The sequence below is a fragment of the Chiroxiphia lanceolata genome, chromosome 3, assembly GCF_009829145.1.
Source record: "Chiroxiphia lanceolata isolate bChiLan1 chromosome 3, bChiLan1.pri, whole genome shotgun sequence".
In the NCBI taxonomy this organism is placed as follows: Eukaryota; Metazoa; Chordata; class Aves; order Passeriformes; family Pipridae; genus Chiroxiphia; species Chiroxiphia lanceolata.
In genome coordinates, this window is record NC_045639.1 from 79,403,731 (window position 1) to 79,425,560 (window position 21,830).

Below are 21,830 nucleotides of genomic sequence, written 5' to 3' on the forward strand. Positions count from 1 at the left end.
ATAGCTACAGGTTGCTGGATTGACACCTAAGAGAATTGCCTTTAGTTAAGACAATTGTTGTATGTACACCATTAGCTGCCAACAGACTTTGCCTTAGAGAGAATCCCTCCAAATTCAATACCCAGTTCTCTATCATTTCACTATTATGCACATCTTCATAAACCCTGCTATCTGAATTTCCACTCTGGAAAAGTTTCGAAAACTCGCATCCTTCAAGTTTTTAAATGGAATCCCGTAATGTGTGCTGGATAAAAGCAGACCTATCCTTCAGTAGCAAGTTGAGAGTAAGACTCTCAAAGGGCTGCCAGCTATACTTTTCCAGTGAAAGGCCTTGGATACAAAAAGGTCTTTTTCCTTTGTAATACTCCATTCAACATTAACTGAACATTTCTAGAAAAAAATTTAAAGTTGTAGGTCCTAATTTGTAAGTAGTTAAAGGTTTTATGCAGTTTGTACAACTGTTTAATTTCTGATCCAGTCCTATCCAGTAAGAAATCAGCAGTAGTACTGAGAGTAGTAATTACACCAGAGCAGCAGCTGAGGAGTTTCATGTTTATTGGCCAGAACATCAACATAGCTACTCATTTATACAAACTAACAGAAGTTTAATGCTGCTTCACAGCCTGTGTAGTTGTCAAACCATTAGCCAACAATTCTAAAAAATATTTTCATTTACCTGAGGTTCCACAAAGAAGACTGCAGATTTACATACAGTACATTTTGCATATATGTATCGAAATTCTTGTTGGAGAAATAAATTACAAACAATGGTAGAAAACCACTCCAAGCCAACCTTTGTTCAACAAGAACACGTGTGTGAGTTTTACAGTTTTATTTTTTGCATCTCCCTTACTGTAGGCAATCTATTTAGTTTATACAAAATAAACCTGTAGTTTTATATAGTTAAAAAAATCATCTTTGGCTAAACAAAGCTCTATTTTTATACATGTATTTATATATATATACAAACATCAGATATTTTACATGACCATGTAGGAACCTGTACACATAGTTACAATAGAGAGAACATTAAACAAGTTTCATACTTTACAAAAAAGGAATCCAAGTCAGACTCAAAACAGTCAAACCCTGTCCCCCATCACCTACACAGATACGAAAGTAAGTAAACACAGACAAGGAATAAACAACTTGTAATAAAATACTGCCTGCTTTTTTGAGGCAGAGAGGAAGCACTTAAGTGAAGTGACTTCCCTCATTGCCTTCAGTACTGTGCACATGTTGATTTCTAAGGATATGGTTAAAAGAGTACTCTTAGTAGAGTCTGACTTTTCCACAAATAAGAACAGTGCTCTGCAAACTGACTAATCTGAAAACAGTTTCAGCTAGATTTAAGTCTCCAATTAATAAACAACTGTCACTTAACTGTTTGTTAAGAACAAGCATGGGTAGGTACACCAATCCCCCCTGAAATCACCAGGCACTGCCAGCATAGCATGGAAGGTGAGATTTGATCATCAAAAGCAAAAATTTTAGAAGGAAGCAAGTAAGATGGAAGACTGCCAGAAATTACATCATCACCTACTTAAGTCATTCCTTGTAACAATTTCCAGAGCACTGCCTAAAATGAAGACAATGCACTGTTTGGCAGCATAACAATCCATTCCACAGGTCACATTTACAATACTCCAAAGGGGTTACTGACATCATCACTGACAAATTATATGACAGTTTATTAGAAAGAGAAGTCTGTCCCATTAGTTGGCAGAGGGAGCAAAAAAAACATGCTGACACTGAAGAAATAGTCATTGGACTCTGAAAAAGAGCCAATTCAATCCAAGTTGAAAGGCAATGCACTTAGGTGGGGCTCTTAAATGAAGTCTAACTAAATTCAGCACACACTGACTGAATAAAGACTACAGCAATTCTGATCCTCAATAAAGAATAAAACCTCAAAAATCAATGAATTTATAAAACAAAAACATTTGCAAACTTCCAGGAATGTTTCTCAGGGAGAATTAAAAATAATCCTTTTAGAAATTTGGGATAGAACAGTAATACGTATGAGATATGTATATATATATATATATATATATATACACACACACACACACACACACACACTCTTTAGGTATGTTCTAGTAAAACTGGAAACAGTTATAACAAACTCCTTAAAATAGAACATAATGAATTTTTAATACACTAAACAATTTGTAAAGATAGATACAATTGCTGTCAAAACATGCCAAGTTGACAAGCTTTTGAAACAGCTTGTTTTTATGGAAGTTTTGCTCTGGTTAGTAAGTAAAAAGTCACATTCTATAAAACTGTTAAGGTCTGCTTTTAAATTAACTTTTAAAAGAAAATCACTTCTCAATTTTAAATTTTTTTTTTAATAGAACAGAATGTTCATTATGTTGAAGACCTAAATTAAGTACCTCTCCCAGATGTAATTTGGAGCAGTAAAACATAATGGGCTTTGCAGCATAGCGTTCATGTAAAATAATATTTATGCTACTCTGCAAACTGACTATTCTGACAACAAATTTAGTTAGATTTAAATCTCCAATAAGTAAACAATTGTCACAAATGTTTGTTAAGAACAAGCAGCAAGATCCACCTATTCCTGAGCATCAGAATTCAACTATTAGATAAGCAGTTTTTGGAATCATTGCTATCACTGCCCTGTCTTATTTTAAAAGAAAAAGGCCTCACTTCTTAAAATATGTTCCAAGGTAACCAGGATGACACACCTGTCATTTTCCAGGATTATCTACCAATTTGATTCCAAACCACTCTAACTTTTTAAGATCACAGTTTGACATCAACCAGTGCAGTACTTTGGCAATCGAAGCAAAAGCCACCACTTTGACTTGACTGCACACCCTTATCTCTGCTTACAGAACACATTTAACCAACCAGAGATGTCACCCCCTTGAAATGATGCTGCTTCATTTGTATGAGCCCATTCTTTCCTGGTCGCTTTGTTTGTGAAGTTCCCGCTGTGTTACTCTGTTAAAGAACTTCAGAGGAAACACAGACAAGTAAATAATTAATAGTACACCAGATTTACCAGATTTAGTATTCTGGCTTGGATATCTGTCAGTAATCCCATTGCATGAATGCAGTGGTTATGGTCCATCGTTGTAGGTAACAGCAAGCCCTGTAATCATGAAGCAACTTGGTGTGACTTTACTTGCACTTGGATTTCTTGAACAGCTTCATTAACTGCTTGAATCTTTCTGAAACCTAATGGAGACACAAAGCAGACATACTGTTAAGGCCTCAGATTTTCATATCTACCAAGACAGATTCATCTGACAGCATAAAGTGTTTTAAGACCATCACTATTTTATTTGCTTCCAATTAATTTTAGTAGGAAAATTGTAAGAGCACCATTATTAACAGATTAACTGGATCTAGGAAGTCTTCCTATACCTTTGACACCTGAAATGGCTCTAGCTCTCTGTGGTTAACCTGAAGCCTAACTACTGGTTTAACATGGGTTTCCCTACAAGGAGTTAAAAAATGAAGGCTTCAAAGTCAGTGAGCCTAGAATTTTGCAGGTATAACTGTGTGTAAGATTCAAATGTAAGGACAAAAGCTGATTTTGCACTCCACAAAAAGCACAGTTTATTGGTTATCTTCTACCCTCTTGTACAACTGTTGCTTCAGGCATTTACAGCTCATTATGGAGTTATGTTCCTTCTAGGGATTTTATAAAACTGATCTGTAGATGAGAGTCAAGCATCTTTTTGTTTAGCATAACTACACCTTACATAGAGAACTCATTCAACTCTAAGTATTTCTTATTGCTACATGCATATTGCTATAGCATATGGACTATCCACCAAACAGCTAACTGGGAAGAGTGGTATAAATGCACAGATAACACTGTTTTATCCAACCAGCCACCCCAACAGCTTCTAAACCTCCCAAAGACCCTGCAACCACAAATACAACATCCTAAAAGCCAAATCCCAAGCATGCAGGATTTCCTAATTTAGTGAAATGGAGGTTTCTCCCTTTTTAGATTTGCAGGATACAGATTAAGAGAGCCATTCAAGACATGTACAAAATTATATGTAAACCCCTCTGAAAATATTCTACATCAATTTGACGCCTATGTCTTTTGAAATTTCATAATTAAAAAGTGCATGAAAAAAAAGCATTTTCATTAAAAAAATGCCCTTTCTGCACAATCCTGGTACTTTTTTTTTCAGCTCTAATTTTAACACTTTTCTAATTTATTAAATGTGTGCAAAGGCTTTGAACCTCTCCAAATTGTCTTTCTTTATCTAAGAGGTGATCCAACAATAAGCAATCCTGTTGTTCCTGGCTTATGAGTGGTATCAATCAAACAGGTACTACAGAATCCCTGGACCATAATATTCCTATAATGTATATTTTTAAGTCACAACTGGGAGAATCTAAGATTCTTATTTTTCCAAGAACCCCCTTCAAGAGAAGACATGAGGAAAAGACAACTCCAAATGTGCAGAAGAACTCCAGAGATTTTTGTTCAACTGAAATTGTAAACGTAGGCCATTGCTGTTATCAAATATAAGAACGGTATCACCTACCTGATTTGGGCTTTTGTTCAGCCTAGTGGCCAAGGAAACAAAGGTTTTGCTTGATGGTCCCTTTCTCTGACATTCCAGTAAAATTTCTCGGTCATCATTTCTATAGCAAAAATGCATTTTTAAAATATTAATACACATAGCTGTGTACATGCACACAAATAAAATAATACATACAGGCATATAAAAAGTTTTGAGTATATCCAAACCACAGAAAACAAGTTAAAACAGCAGCAATGAATTTACAGAGCATCCTCTCCTCTACCAGTACAGAGAAACAAGAGTTAGTACAAACAAGTAGTAGTGGAGACTATGCTCCACAAATAGGAAGGGCGGGATTATTATAATAGAGTTAGCACCAAGCCAAAGCCAAAGAGTTTTAAGATTCTAAAGCAGACACTTAAACTGGAATTGAAAGGAACTCATAAATTCAACAGGGATCAGTGGTTCCAGGTGGACTTGCCTCAGTTTGCAAGGCTAAACAGCAGCTTTTACCTATGGCCTGCTGTCATTCAAAGACTAACCAGAGAGGTGTTTGACTTCTGTAAGTGGCTTACTGTAACAAACATACTCAGAGTACATCTATTGTCCACAGAACCAGGAGGTCAATTCTTTAATATGTGTCACCGATTTGCTGTTTATCTCATTAATGAATTTAGGCAAAACGTATAGACACAGTCATTATATTCAGATAAAGCTGTCACATTCCAATAAGTGATATTTAATTTCTTCCATTTCAAGGAAAAATGTAATGACTACTTATTTAAACAAAGTTGGCTTTTTTTAGGTATTGTTCTAAGGCAGACAAAAACTGTGACACTGAAAACCTAGTCATATTCCTGAGGAAAACTCTAACAGTCTCTTCCTACCTAATTGGTTTGTACGTTAAAAATCAAATTAGCTTTTGCTGTCTTTTTTTCCACGAAGGAGTTAATTTTCTTTCAAAATGCTACTTAGAAACTTACTTCATATCTGAACTATAGTTTAGAAAAGCCTGTTCTGAAAATTTTAGAAACCCTTTATAAAGCACTGATTGTATCGAGTTTTAGCAAGAATAGCAAAATCTGCCAACTATAGTTTCTTAAAAGTAAGAATACACCACAATAATTTTGCATGCATTTTCAACCCATACAGTCATTTATCACCCACATCCTGCTAATTGGAATATATGGGTTGAATTGTTGACTGGTATATTTCCGCAGATTGAGCAGCCTAGACCCCAAAACAAAAAACTGCTCTCATGCCTCCTAAGTGGAGGAAATCAAAGACCTCCATCTCCTATCAAGCCTGGCTGGAATTTTTGGACAGTAAAAATATGGGCAGGGGAAATAAAAAGTACAGACAGTGCAATACAGTAGGTCTTGTTATTTATTAAGGCATGTAAGCTTTAAAAAGCAAAGCAAAGAGGACACTTGCTTTGGGAGATCTGGGTAAGTGATGGACATCAATCTCACAGAGCCATCCTGCATAGATAGGAGGCTCCCTCTCCACTATTCACAGCAGGATGTAGAGCTACTAAATAACTTCAGTCATTGGCTAAATATCCTTGTCTTCCCTCTTTCCAGTATATCACCTAGTTTAAAAAAAAACCAACTAAGCCAATCAAACAGATCAAATCAGAAATTACCTTGTCCAGGAAACTACTACCTCTCCCTTCTTTTTAATTATGTTTTTGGCATACAGGCTAGGTGATGATGGAGATGAAACCAAAGGAGAAGAGTCTTTGTTCCGCTGCAGCTCATTCTTCTTATTGGAGCATTGTTTGGGTGGTGAATTTATCTCTTCAGACTTGACATCACTTTCATCACTCCCCTCACCTCCTGAGTCAGTTTCTTTTCGTTGCCTTTTTGAGTTGGAATTATCTTTGACAGCTTCCTTTTTCCTCTTTTTACTTGTTTTATCATCTATACTTATCTGGCACCCTCCACCAGTCTTTGAAGTGGGTTTTATTTCAAGATTACATTTGTCTGCTACAGTCTCATTGGAAAGCTCTTCTGTTAAGTCTATAGATGCATCGAAGCACTCTTTAAGTTCTTCCTTTTTATCACTGACTTCCGGGTTTCCTGTAGACACTGCCTGTGTCCCATTATCTGCTCTGGATTCCACTGCATGACATGCAGTTCCACTGACAATATTGTCTGCTAAAGTTATGTATGACTTCATGCTGCAGTCAGCGGGAAAAGAAGCTTGAGATCTAACATTTATATTTTTGGATACTTTCAACTTGTGTGCCTCAGATTGCTCAGAGCTTTTATCTGGGCTTTCAGTGTTGCAGCTCTCTGTGTTTGAGGGTCCAAGCAACCCTGTAGTTTCTTCCTTTCCAAAGCTATTATGTGACTCCTTCGGAACCTGAAGTAAGGCACCATTTTGTTCGTGTTCAGCCCAGACATGAGGCAACTGATCCATCTCAACCACATCTGGTTTGACAGTTTCTTTCAAAGTGGCTGCTGTTGCACTCTGACTGCCCCTTTCTTTTCCCCCAGTTCTTATTTCTTCTTTTCCAATCTTTGTTGAGGATGCCTGCACCTCCTTCGCTGAAGCCATGTGATCAGGTGCTGGTGAGGCAGATGGCATTGCACGCCTAATCTTTACAATAAAGTGATCGTTGGATTTCTCCATGATTACTGCTTGCATTGGAAGGCTGGGGCGACACTGAAAACTGGGAGCAACAGGCCGACTTGTCCATGATGATGAACAACTTGATTTACTGCTAGAGTTATCCGATTCTAAGGCCAAATGAATGTCTTGTTCAGTGGCATCCTCCTCTCCAAGAAGCGCATCTTCACTGTAATGTGCACTGACAACACCCTCAGGAGTTGGGCCAGAATTATTCTCAGGTTTTAGGAAGCTGAGGTGAGCATCTGATTTCAAAGGTGACGGAATAGTTAAAGAAACAGCCAAATCTTCAAGGAGGATAGAAGAAACACACAATTTATTCTTCTGTAAATTGCATTCATCTTCTTTGCATGAAGGTGCATTTGCAGAAACCTCAAACATACAGCTCTCATCCAGCACATCTGGATCAACAGGCATATGAGTCCTGGATGCTAATGAGGGAGCTCTTACAGGTGAAACAACAGTCCAGTTAATATCCTGTTCTGGTTTAGATTCCACACATGCCTCCTTTGGAGCAATCTCCTGCCCCAATTCTGCAGCATTACCTCTGCCTTTATGACTGCCTAAAAACTGTTTTTCTGGAGTCCTGAATTCACATTCATTTCTGTTGATATTGCCACCATTTTTTTCCAAGAGATCAGAACCTTGTAATAAGCTTTTGAAAATTTCACCCATTTGAGCATCACTTACAAGATTAAATGTAAGACTGGATGCTTGTTGTTCTGTGAGAAGCTCATAACTAAGATCAGACTTGTTAGCATCTCTGGATAGCTGGAATCCTTCCTTTTCATATTTTACAGCCTTCAATGGAGTAAGAGTGCCTTGCAAATGATTCTCTTTAGAGAGGTGCACTTTCGTTTGAGAATTCCTTGTGTTATCAATGGAGTTAAGACATTTTGTATAGGTAGTTTTTGGTGCACCAGTTTTATTTTTCTCATGGTGACACTTAGGTTGTTGATAATCCACAATCTGCTTTGAAATGATATATTCTTCAGGTTTTTCAGAACTGTCTTTCACGGACTTTTTTCTTGATCTCTGCACATCATTTTTAATCTTGTGGTTTTGCTCTCCTGCCCTTTCAAACTTACCCTCCTCACTCCCATTTCCCACATCACATAGTTTTATTATAATTCTCCTTATCTTTTCAAATAAGTAATCAAGCTGTTCATCTACAAATTTCCACAACTGTTTTTTCATATCTGACACTTGCTGTTCAAAAAGACGGTCCACTATTGCATTCTTTTTAACTTTTTTAAGTTTGGACTCTATAATATCACAGATATTCAATTTTAATGTATCGCCTAACGTACACATCTTGGAAAAGTTCAAGTATCTTATTAATGCTGTAAAATTTATGATCCCAGATTCTATAATTCTGTGAAAATGCTGAACTGGGAAGTGTACCTTGAACTTCATGTAACTTTTCCTCATCTGTTTTCGTACAGCTCTTAGCATCTGCATGATTTCTTGTATATTTGAAGGTTCAACAATAACATGAACTATTTTTTCAAGACAAGCAATGCTCACAGTTTTGTTCTTCTTAATATCCCTTGAAGATCTGACTTTGAAAGTCTGACCTTTATGCCTCTCTCTGTTCTTCTTTGTGCTTACTTTCACAGAAACAAATTTTCTACTATCTTCATTGCAACGCAGAGTTTTGCTATTTTGATTCTGTGGACTGTTGGTCAAATTTCGTGTCTCAGAAGAAGCTTTTGGTCCCGACTTTTCTGTATTTTGAGAGTCTCTTTCTGGTTTAGATTCTTCTTCATCTTCATCACTACTTATAATTTCTCCTTCTTCTATTTCATCTGAAGAGATACTTAGTTGAGACTCCACCTCTAAGTGTTCATCAGACATGCTAATAGGCTTTTGATTTTCTTTGTTTACCTCCTTTGACAAATTCTTTGATGGACAGATGACAACCGTACTTTCAGGAATTAAATCTATAAAAGAAAAACAATTTGCTAATCATCATAAAGAATACGATTATTAAACAGATATTTTTTTTCTGTAAACTGACTGTTCAGACCTGTTTGTTTGAAACTGGCAGGAAGTTTGAGCTATAACAAGTTTGGGTGGTTTGCTTCAGCAGCTGCTAGTTTAAGGGATTTTTTTGAGTTTTAAAGGGCAATTGAGCTTTATTTTGAGCAAATTTTGAGCTTTAAAGGACCTCAGCATTTCACCAAACACATGAATTATCTCAAAAATACATCAATTGAAAACAGAAAAATATAGCAGTTTCCATCAGTTTTGAATTTCTTTCCATTTAGTTTAACAAGTTCTCTGAACTCTGCACAAACTAAATTATAACTGTCACATAATTATGGACTAACATTTATATACAATATGTGGCTTTTCTTTGAACAGTTTCACAATGAAAATACAATGAGAACAAGTTAGCTATTAATGTTTTAATAATCCTGCAAAGGATTATGGTCTGAAACATAAGAAAACAGATTTCAATGCCACCCTACCATTCCTCTTCCAGTAAGAAATTTAAACTTCCAAGCTACTCTCAAATATTCTCTTCAGTTTTCTCACAAATATTTGAAAGAATATGATCCTAAGTAACTTTTGCCCCCATAATTTCAGAGAAAAACCTAACAAGATCTACTCAAAACTAGGCAAAATTAAGAAACCTATATGCACTTTTTAATAAGTTAATACAAAACACTTATTTCAACCAGTCATCTGTCAGTAGTGACTAGCTCCAATTTTTACAGCATGAATATTCAAATGGTTACAATCTTGGCTGCAACATTAAGTGGTTCCACTACAAAAAAAAGGGATCACAGAAACATATGCAGCTTAAGAAGAAACAATTTATATTTTTGAGAAAGGAGTTAAAAAAAGTAATTTCTGCTTTCCATGAGTGGATCTTCTAAGCCTTTATGTAAAAGAAATTAGAACATACACATATGAATACCTTTGTTATAAGTCTTCACAAGGCCTTTACAGGGACTTTCCATCTTTACTGGTTTAGTCAAAGGGCGCACTGGACTGTTCAATGGGCTGATTGCCTTCGGAATATACCTCAAGTGATTGAGATCAATGCTCAGTATTGAGCTGTCATCATCAACAGGAATTGGGTTAGTTTCCCTCTCTTTAGTTACAGGACACATCTCACCACTGAGAGAAGATGCTGGTGCTGTACTGATATCAGCTAGGTCTGTCTCTAGATCACAAGCATTCTGATCAACCAGTGGTTCATCCCTATCAGTTATCATAGTTCTGTCCAGTGACTGGGATGTACTCATACTAATTTTGCAGATATCCTTTTCCTCAGTGGGATACTTAACACTTTCTGCAGCCAAGTTACCATCATCCCTCATTACTTGCATTAAAGAGTCTAGTTTTGTTTCACTGATACCATCTGCAACATCAGAGGACTTCAGGTCACCAGAACTTCTGGCTTCTGATTCATCTAAGACAACATTTTGAGAGCCATGTTGGTCTGCAGAGCTTTCTATGTCAGCAGCTAGCCATATTTCATCTTCCTCTTTCTTCCCTGCTGCTGACTCTGGAAGGGCTCCCATACTTTCACTGGCAGGTTCAGGTTGTGTGACTTCTGGTGCTGGTACATTATCATCCTGCATCACACCCACCCCTGTCCCAGGCAAGTTTTCACACTCTGTCACACTCCCTGTCACCTCCAGGGGCAAAGATACAGGGTGGTTCAGCCCCATCACTGCCACTGCTGTTACTGAGACTTCTGATTCAACCAGATCACAAGCCTCTGCAGCTCCTGACAACGTGTCAGCCTGCACCACATCAGGAACCAGCACCTCTGCTGCTCCTGGCAAGACTTGGGGCTGTACCTGACCCACTTCTGCTTCTGGTAAGATTTCTGAGATCGGTTCATCAGTTGCCCCTGCTGGCAGCATTGCAGACTGTGCTGGATCTGCCGCTGTGTCTTTCGAGGCTTCATTTTCAGAACTGACAGAAACAGGTAGTGCTGGTTCCATGTTGCTCTGAGCTTCACTGTCCAGAACTTGCAGAGTTTGCTCTGTGGGATCACAGCCTATGGGGTGTGCAGAATGCAAGAGTTGTGCTTGCAGTGTGAGCTCTGTTCCTCTCTTGTCAGCGGCCTTTCGAAAAGGTATTTTAAGTCCATCTGTTGCAGAGACACATTGTTTCTTATTAGGAGAAAGAGTTAAATTTAGCTTTTCCATAAAGCTAAGTTTTAAGTCTTTGTTTTTTGTCCCAGTGTGGTTATCTTTAGTTTTGGGAACTTTATGGTCTTTTAAGCTATCTGCTACTGTGGATGTTTCTTCCAGCTTATAAAATTTCTTTCTCTCACTTTTTGTAACATTTGTACCTTTCTTGGAATCTTTTACAGACTGGTGAGAAAATTTTTTTACAAGTTTTTTTTCATTTCTAAAATGCCTATTTTCATCTTGATCCTCTCTTTCTCTTTTCCTTTTTTCTTCAGTTTTTTCATCTTGATCCTCTCTTTCTCTTTTCCTTTTTTCTTCAGTTCTGTGTCTTTCTGATTTGGAATGTGCTGTTTCCCATTCATATCTACTACTGCTTTCCTTCAGGCGTGCATATTTATGCTCCCTGCTGTTGGAATTAGAAGGTGAAGTTCTTCCTTCTCGAGAGGTATGATCATCCGTTCCCCTGTCTCTCTTGCTGTCAATATGCTTTACTTTTCTAGACTCTTCCAGACGACATTTACGTGATTCATGAAGACTCTTTGAATGTTCATTCTTTGAGTGTGGACTGCTCCCCCTTCCAGACCTCCTTGGATGTCCTTGCAGTTTTTCATTTGGTTTATTTTTTTGGCCAGCATGCTTTTCTCCTTTATCATGTGTTTTAATGTCTTTTTTTAATGCATTTTGTAATCTCTCATCAGCATACAATTCACCTCTTGTTTGAAATCTGTCTTTACCAGCCGTTTGTTTCTCCCAGGAAGAAACACCCCTTTCTACTCTTTTTTCTACACTTGGACTACATTTGAGTTTGATGTTCTGACTTTTTTGTTGCAACTCATTTTTACTAGCCTTCTCTGAAAGGGTTTTCAGCTTCTGTTGAAGATCTGAATTCCCCTCTTCACTGTCACCATCATTTCCAGTGCTCTGATGTACTTCTCTTTTGTATTTGCCAACATTTCCCCTACTGCACTGTTCATTACTTTTAATGTCTTTTCTTTCCTTTCTGTTATCCTTGTTGGAAGCATGGTCATAGCTCAGTGGACACATACGAGTATCATCATTGCAGAGCTCTTCAGGAGGGTATCTCAGCAAATATGGAGTGTTACTTTTTTCAGAGCCAGACTTCCCAGTGTCTGCATTATAAGCTGAGTAAGTGTAGTATGTATCTTTTGAACAGTCACTTTTCATTCTATGTTCCATCTTTATACTGTCACCTAAATCAGAGAGTCTGAATTTGGAATCGTTTGGTTTAGCTGATCCTGGAAGGTATGTTCTGCTGAAAATACTTCGATGATTGGGAAATTCTGCTAGCCTGTTTATAAAAAGAAAAAGAGTTGTTTATGTTATTTTTGAATTTATTTATATGTAACTAAAGTTGAACTGCAATGAATCCGTATATCTCTAAAAATTGTTAACACTTTCAGTTTCAATTTGGAAAGAAATGGGGGAAAAAATGGAAATTTAATAATTTCCATTAGCACACAACAAAAGAATATAACTTGTACACATATTTTCCAAAGGAGATTCATCTAAAGAAAAGGCAAGATTTGTGGAAAAATGCTGTACTGGGCCTAACTAACCATTTCAGTAACTCTAATTAGTATTTCATTGTCCAGCATTACAAAGAGCTTCCCTCCAGGAAAAAAAAAGTTGTTCTTTACAGCATTAGTGATTTAAAATAATAATAATAATTTAAACCCCAGCAATTCAATTGTTTACTATTTGTTAAACTGGCAACCAAAAGAATAGGTATAATGTGACTGTCCTCACTCTACCCAGTAAGCAAATATACTACCATGCTTGCAAGTTGTTGCAAGCTACAGAAAACAAGAGGTAAATTAAGATAATCAAGCCTTATCAAGGCCACATGCTACTGCTGAAAGGTCGTCATATTAAAAATAATTAAAAAAAAATCAATTTAAAAAGGGCACATGTAGCCTGTATGGCCTAAACTTCTACTCCTTACTGATGAATGCATCAGTTACCTCACTTCTAAAAAAATCAAACCCCCCCACAACAAAACCCAAAAAAGAAACAGACGCTTTTCTACCATATTCAACAAAACATTTCATTAAAATAATGTGATTAAAGACAATGTCAACCTTCTTATATACTCTCCACTACATAGAAAGAATGAGTGTCTAATTCATACAGAAGGAAACAGAAGTTAAAGTTACACCAACAAATAATGGCAGCAAACCATGAAATGTCTGGCTCCATTTTAGAGTCAAAGATGAAGTGGTTGCTACACAGACATTTAGTTTTGGCCTGAAATTCTATGATGATTCAGTATCCAGTCATAAGGATTCAATGCAAGTGTAAAATAATTCCATATTTTTCTCCAATACAAAATGGGGTTGGTTTTGATTTATAAAACTGAACACTTCCTATGGGCCAATACAGTAAATTTAAATTTGCAATGAACAGCTTACAACTGGCTCTACTCCAAAAATGTGACATTGTGATGTGAACTGAGTGTTGAACACAAACAGTGCTGCAGCCGTTGGAACACAAACCCCCTTTTTATATTTCTATTTCATTGAAACTGATAAGTTTTTGCTGTGCTTTAGGCTGGCTATTAAATCTATATACGTTTGATTAATGTAATTGTATCCAAGTGGTGTTCATTCGGTGTTGTGGGATTTTTCTAATAGTTGGGTTTTGGGGACTTTTTTAGATAAGCATTAACAATTCCCTCAGAGATATTAACTTTGAGATAGTCTTCACAGACAGATGCATTGTTTAAGATAAGGTAATTTATTATAAACCATGCAGCGGGCATGGTATGTTTCTAAGATCTCAAAGTGTTACTTTATCCACAATTTTCCAGGATGGATGTTTCCAAAATACTTAGATTAAATACCTTGTTCATAAATTTTAATCACCATCAGATTATACTGCAATGTAACTTGTAAAGTATTTAATGAGGTTAAATATTCAAAACAATTAAACATTTTCCAAACAATTTAATTTAAAACTCAGAATACTGCACTCAAGTGTGTCAAAATGACAACTATTGCGTCAAAGCCAATCACCTGAAAGAATTACACAAGTTAAAACCTCTTGACCTCCATCAGAGAGTGTCTGGTAATTTTCAGTAGTTAGAAAAAAGTAATTGCAGTTAATATGCTTATAGCCTTTAGCACAGTAGTGTTAAATGAACCTTCTTTACGACACCTTTTGGCGCAAGAAAATATCAAATGATCAAACTAAAATACAAACAAACCAATGATGTGGCTGATGTCACACAAGTGACAAGCAAGTGATCTTGTGACAAGCTAGGGGTCCTGAATCTTGGGACACCTGCTCTGGATTCACGTGGTTCAGAGGCCATACTCTCAGCTACTCTCCCATCCATACTCTACCGTTTTCAAGTCCCTGCAGTAAGACCAGCAGTACACAGAAATAACCAAGAATTCTCTAGTTGCTATCCCCCACCACTGGAGACAGGAATTTCCTATGTTGACATAAAACCATTATATAATCTATTTACTTTCACTTGTTTTCTGAAAAGTTGCATGGAATTCACGCCCGAGGCCATAAAACAGACCAGTTTTGAAGCTGAACTGTGTAAGATAGTATCTGCTTTGAAACATTCATGCAAATGGTCAGCCTTTGGATTCCTTTATGGTTCTTAATTAGAAACCAAAGACCTCATCAGGCAAAGAAGATCTTTATGTATTTCCTCTGATTGTAATAATTTTAAACCACACAATTATTTACTGAGTAATGGGTTTTTTCATTTTTTTTTAAATACACACAAAAATTTCTAACAAGTATATAAACATGATCAGACAAAACCCATGTTTTCAGTTCCACTGTCTATTTGTACCTTTGATGAAGATGACTGATTTCTTCATCCTTACGGTTAATTTCCACTCTTGCTGTTTTGATAAGGGCTGAAATATTCTTTTTGAGGGCTTGGTTTTCATTCTGTAGAATGACATTCTGTTTTAAATGTATACAAAACAGACAGCAAAAGAGAGAACGAGAAAAAACAAGAATTAGCTTGGGTATCCAAATACGTAATGAAAAACATTGCAAGTCAACCACTAGAAAAATATCCCACCCTTTGCAAACTGACAGTAGGATGTTTACAAACTCTTTTGGAGAAGTCAGAATTATTGAGATCCAAAGAAGTTTGTGTTTGTTTTTTTTTTAACATCACTCACGTTTACGCTCATGTTTATGTTCCTGGTCATTATTTAAAATGTCTTACACAATTTATTGCTTTCTTGGTCACTATGTCAAATGAGACATGTAGCTTTTAAGTACTTTCGCAGAAATAGGGTAATTGTATTCCTTTCAAGGTATCAAAATCAACGTTGGGTATTCTATCATTCTAAAATTTCTAGATATGATGTTCTAGAACCATAACTGTCAATCCTGAAGATAGTCCTTTCACTTGTTAATTGTCCTCAGCAAAGCCTGCTCGGAAAGGTGGACAAGTTTTGCAGAAAACAATACAGAAGTGTCACAGGGCAGCAGCTGTTTACCATTGCAAAGCATAGAACCTTTAGGACTTATCTGCAATACACAGTGAAGCACATTGCAGAATTGCCTCAAATAACCTATCTCTGTAGAATGGCACAGCATGGGAACACTAGCTCAAGTTGAAGAGCAGTTCAGATTTATCAAAAAGGCATTATGTCCAAAGCAACAGACATCCTCTTCCAGTTCTACTGATAGCTCAAGCACCTTTGCAACCCCCTCCCCGGTGCATTAAAAAACCAAGAATACTAGATACTTTTCTGACAACTATTCATTTGACATGTTTATTTTCTAATTAAGAAGATGGAATACAGTTTTTAAGCAAATAAAGTCTTACTGCACCCAACATCATGAAACAAACAAATGTCCCTACTGATTTTGTCAGTAGGCTATCCCAGTAACTATCCTAGGCAGACCAAGCTCCTAGCACCTATAGGGATGCTCTAGCAGCCACACATGGATCAAGTCTGGAAAGCATGAAATTGCCTCCTCAAAGCAACATTCAATTTTCTTTACATAAATCTTGACCATGTTTCCCTCTGAACTACAGTACCTGTGCCTGTATTTCTTTAAATTTCTTCATCAACTCTTTAATTTGCTGCTGACATTTTTCATATTCAGCCTGCAACTGTCAAAGAGAGAAGAATTCACAGTACAGAAGTGCAGAAAATATTAATTATAGAGAAAACTTACATCTCTACATTTAAAGTTAGTTAACACAGTACTGCATATTACACAGCTCTGTTTTTTACTCAAAAGTAACATATTAAAGCCATATTTAAACAAAAGGCTCCAATTGGTATGCAGGTCTCTAAACCACCACAAACACTCAGATAAGAGGAAATCTATGTCTGCTTGCCTAACAGTAATAAAGAATAACAGGAAGTCATATTAGTGTGAAACTAATGACATCATTATCAAGGAGCAGGAGTTCTGAGCGCCAAATAGATGGGGACTTGCTTCTCAGATTTTATGTAACACAAAACAGATAAGGAAAAACACAACAAAAAGTTACTACAAACAAACTTGGGCTGCAAAGGACACGATCCTGTTAAGATCACAAAATTAAATAAAATAAATTTGGCATGAGTTCTTTAAAATTAGATAGGGACAAAGCTTTCACAGAAGAGTGGATATCTTCCATTCAGTCAACTGCTCTCAAATTTTCAAAGTGACATCACTCAGTAGACTTCTGGATGTTTTGCTCCTGCTTCTTTTAACATCTGTGGATGTCTGCCCCTTTTACACTGCTTAAATGTGTCTTATGGGCCAAAAGAGGTGGTGCTCAGAAGTGCGTGTTCTGTTGATTTGCTAGAAGCAAATGGCTATTCTCAGTCTCAAGGACAGAATTTAAGATAAATCCATGACCTGTCTGCTTCACTCTGGTAAAATTTGTTGGGAGAAATGTCAAGACTAGCTTTGTATCAGACATCTGAACAGATACTTGACTAGAGGAAAATTACAATACATTTTCCCATAATGTAGCTGATACATAAACTGCGTGCAAAGGATGCTACGTGAGAACGGACCACGTTACAGAGTGACAGATTCACTTATTCTAATGGGCTTGTTGACATAACAGTTTATTAGCACAGTCTTGTTTTTACTTATTTAAAAACAGTTTGCCTATTTAACAACAATGTGAGCATGCTGAAAACATTTTCTGTGTTTCACACAAGAAAACCTGGAACAAAAAAAACCCCAAAACAGATTTTTTCTACATTAATACATACCTCATCGTAGGATGCTTTCTTTGCAGTCCCTTCTTCAATTAATATCTCATCAAATAAATTTAAGCTGATTCTAGATGGAGTAGAACTTGGAGCAAAATTGTCTGTATAAAGAAAATTAATTACATAAGGATAAAGGTATTTTTCTAGTCACGTTGCATTGTGTACGCTGTTCTATGCTGCCTGTGCATTTATTTTGTTTTTACTTTTTGTACTCACAACACACAAAATAAAGAACTATTAGATGCTTATGACATATCATGTTGCAATAACATACACTGAGATTTCTTGAGATAGTTGTTCATAAGTGAAATGAAAAAAACAAAACCAACCAAAAACCCAACACCCAAGCATCCCAATTATTTAGATAACAGTGCTTTTTCCTCAAATCAGCCTGTGTGCTCTGATCAGCAAATATGTATAACTGACAAGACCTGGCTTACGACACCTCTGAAATACAGATTCATTTGCAAAAAAATAAATGAAGTTAGCTATCCAAGCTGTGCTCCAATCCTTTGGACAATACCATAATGCAAAAAGTATTAACACCACACTGCAAGAGGACATACAAACAACATCTTATCCGTACAGAGCAAAAATCTCACCGCTCCTCTCTTCAAATTCAAAAAAACCGAGGTCCTTCAGAGCTGGACTATATAGACTGTTTTCACTGCATTTTTATTCCTTCTTCTGGCTTTTACATTTACTAAACAACACATCTCCATATGTGAAATACTGACTTAAGAAATGCAAAATGCAAAGCAAGGAAGATATATAGATGCTTTATGTCTGTAGGGTAGAGTCCTCCCATAAAAATTCAATGGTCTTACAGCAGTAAGGTCAGTAGAGAAATAATTGCTTCAATATCAGAAACGGTCTTCCATTGAACAGCACATTAAGGCTCCTAACAAAGAACATGCCGGGTTCATTTTTTTCTTACCTTCAAAGAAGGGAAATTAATTTACATTACCATGTCAAATTATTTGGAAAATAACAAAAGGTTAAAAGGGTCTCCTGAACATACTGTATCATACAAGAAGTCTGTTTTGGATCTCGCACTGGGGATTTAGTGTTCAGTGTCTGTTTGATCTGATCCAAAAGCTTACAAAAACACAAAATAAAGGTGTTTTTTCCAAGCTAAAGTGTCCTATATCAAGCCCAAGCCTCTTAAAATAGCCAGTATCAAAGGAAAAACGTCTTTCATTCATTCAGCTAATAGATCTAAGAATTCTATGCTCCATTAATACAGACTAACATATGTCTGGAATTTTAACAAGTAGTTCAAAGCTAAAACCACTTGCTTTACTGGAAATCAGCCTAAGAAGCAGAGACTCTATAATGCTCCAAGCCAAACAGCAAGACACAATCAACCTACCAGAAACCGACAAACTGCTGTCCAAGCCATCATAAATATCCACTGAGCTGTCGTCACCTTCCTTGAAGGGAGAAGCTTCAGCTAAAGCAATGAAAATAAAAAAAAAAAAAAAAAGGCCAAAGTAATAAATAATTTAGTAAACTCCAACCTCTACCTTTCCCATAAAGTAAGTGTAGCTGTGATCCTAGACCAGCAGAGAATAGTAAAAGTAATAGCACAGACTAGTAAAACACAAGGGAATTTTATCCAGTAATCTATTGCTACTGTGGAGTAAAGATCTTTAGTCACCAGGGAGCAAAGACAATCCTGTAATATCAGTTCCTAAATACAAGAACTGTGCACAAAGCAAATTATATGGTTTTAGGTACAAATAAATTTTAAAATTATAAATTAAATAAACTTGATCTAAATTTGAAATTGTTTTCTAGAATACACTGAATACAAAAGCTATACAACTAAAAACCAAAAGAATTGATATGATAAAACCACTACTGTTAAAAGAAATATCTCTTGCTAAAAAGAAAGTACTGTAGCAGTCTGTTATCATAATTCAAACAATTTGCTTTAGTATTGCCATCTACTCACATACTAACCCTTTTCAGACCGCGGCACTAACTGGTGTAAACGTATTTTAATCTAAATCTCCTCAGTCTCTCTTTATGTCTTTTTCCAGTGCCTCTTATGACTCTCATCTCCTCTATGGGAACCTCTCTAGTTCTGCAACAAACATTATTTCTATAAAGATATATGTCAATATCCACAGTCCTTCTGAGGTTGGGAATCTCATAAATATGTGTTAAATCAACCAACTGTGGAGCTGGAAATAACGCTGGAGCACCTTGATTACTGGTACTACACCAGATGATAACACATAGCCTCTTACAAACAGCAAACAAAAGAGCAATTCCTCTAACTGTTCATATGCAAGCTTCACTAAGGTACAGCAAAGAGTAACTTATACACCATGAAACACAGGGGACAGACCAATTCAGACACCCCCTCAAAACATTCCAGGAATCCAAAGTGCACAGTTATGGTTTTAAATACAAACTTTCTAGGGATGAGGCTTAAAATGATACTCTGCCACAGCCGTTTAATTACAGTTGAAGCTTACCAGTATTTGTCTCAACTTTAAATTTATTTTTAAGTTATTTTTGGACCTATCTATTTTCATAAATCTGTTTGTATTAATTCCCTGCAATCCAGAAAGTAATCCAACACATCTTACCACCGTAGCGGATATCAAACAGTCCCAGTCCATCCTCATCCGCTGCCATGATACAAACTCCCTATGGCTTCCCCATCTATGAGTAAAACATCAGAGCAAAGAGAACCGATTAACTGGCAATTTCAAAATAACAACATAAACCAGAAGCACCTTGAAATAAGACATTTACACCTGAGCTGCCCGTGGCATTTCTTCTTCAATAAAATCCAACATCAGAATGAGAAAACTCTTACATCGAGAGAACAAAATGCATTTTCAAGCATGAAATTATCTGTTCTTCAAATAAGCATTCTGAAGACACTTAGCTGTATCTTATAGCTCCTATAAAGAAAATCTGACATGAAAAGAAGCACTGCATTCTATGAACAGGTTACCTGAAAGTGCATCTTAACCAGTCAAAACAACCTGATTCGATAATCCCAATTTCTCCTCTACTGATCATTTAAGAGCAACTTCCTCTTGTCTGATATCGCTAGTCAAACCAGTAACGAGCAGAAGCAGGCGGGATGGAGAAGGAGGATGGGACATTAGGAGGGGGCAGGATGAGGGGCAGCGGGGGGTGGGGGTAGGAGCGGAGCAGTGCTGAGCAGTGGCCAGCAGTTCAGAGGCAGCGGCCCTTGCTCACTCCTCAGGCCTCGCCCTCCCTGTACAGGCGGGAAGGGACTCCCGCCCACCCCAATTCCCGCCACGGCGGAAATGCTCGAGACCTCTGTCGCGGCCCCCACAACCACCAGCGGCCCGGGGCGGCTGTGCCCGGAGTGGAGGGGCCGGCGCAGCCCGGGGTGGGTATGGCCACGTCGGGCCGTGCCGTGCCGAGCCGAGCCATGCGGCGACCCCAGCAGGGTAGGGCCGGAGCACTCACCGGACTCCGCCGCCGCAGCTCTCGCCGCCGCCGCCGCCGCGGGTGCCGCAGGCCGGGTGGGGGCGGGACCAGCGGCCGCTCCAGCCAACGGCTGCAGCCGCGCCGCGCACTCGCCGCCGTTACGTCCCCGGGACCCGCCCCCGGCCCGTGCAGTTGGCGCCAAAGTGTGGCGCGCGCGGTGGCCGCGCCCCGCCCCCTGGGCCACTGCCCCGCCCCTCGCAGCCCCGCCCCACCCCCGATCGCGCGCCCCGTTCCCGGCCCGGCACCGGGAGCGGGAAGCCGTGCGTTGTCCTTGGCGGGGCGAGCCGGTATCCCCCCGCCTGCGCCAGCCCGGAGATGACGGCGCTGTGAAGGCTGCGGCGACCGCAGGACGCTGCCGGGGCAGCGCCGCACGGCACACGCGCGCTCACCTGGTGCCGCTCCCCGCTGCTGCGGCGGGGCGGGGTCGAGGCAGTTGCGGCGGCGCTCCCGGGAAACCCGAAGTTCAATCCCGGCGGCTGCTGCTGCCGGCGATCCCGCTTCCGAACCCCTGCAGGGACATCGTTACCGCCCGCGCGCCGCGCGGGGGCTCCGCGAGCGGCCACGGCCGGACAGGGCAGCGGGGGCGTAACGCTCCTGCCGCCCGAGCCGGAGCTGCCTGCCTGCCCTCGGCCGCCTCCGCGACCCGCACCGTGACCCAGATTTAAAGGGCTCGCGGGCGGGGGGATCCAGCGGCAGTTGGCTCTCTGGGAAGCAGGGAGCGGGACAGGGAGAGCACAGGGCCAACGCAACCGCGCGAAGGCGGGCTCCCAGCGCCCCGATCCAGAGAGACCGCCCGCTCCACTCCCGGACCGACC

At 38.7% G+C, this 21,830-nt stretch overlaps 1 protein-coding gene across 3 annotated transcripts; it reads right to left on the minus strand.

The window, feature by feature from the left end:
* Positions 1-538: 538 nt before the first annotated feature.
* CASP8AP2 (caspase 8 associated protein 2) lies at positions 539-21,550 on the minus strand. 3 transcript variants are annotated; one of them, XM_032683378.1, is made up of 11 exons: positions 21,405-21,550; positions 20,133-20,208; positions 18,905-18,985; positions 17,533-17,633; positions 16,353-16,427; positions 15,141-15,256; positions 11,619-12,620; positions 10,081-11,573; positions 6,166-9,097; positions 4,542-4,641; positions 539-3,207 (listed from the first exon to the last, which is right to left on the minus strand). In XM_032683378.1, exons 2-11 carry the CDS (start codon positions 20,179-20,181, stop codon positions 3,151-3,153), a joined length of 6,006 nt encoding a protein of 2,001 aa, XP_032539269.1. In that variant the 5' UTR covers positions 20,182-20,208; positions 21,405-21,550; the 3' UTR covers positions 539-3,150. The 3 variants fall into 3 exon arrangements, with proteins under 3 accessions (XP_032539269.1, XP_032539267.1, XP_032539268.1); XM_032683376.1 differs by having other exon boundaries at positions 10,081-12,620; positions 21,405-21,549; XM_032683377.1 differs by lacking the exon at positions 21,405-21,550 and adding an exon at positions 20,995-21,089 and having other exon boundaries at positions 10,081-12,620.
* Positions 21,551-21,830: the final 280 nt, after the last annotated feature.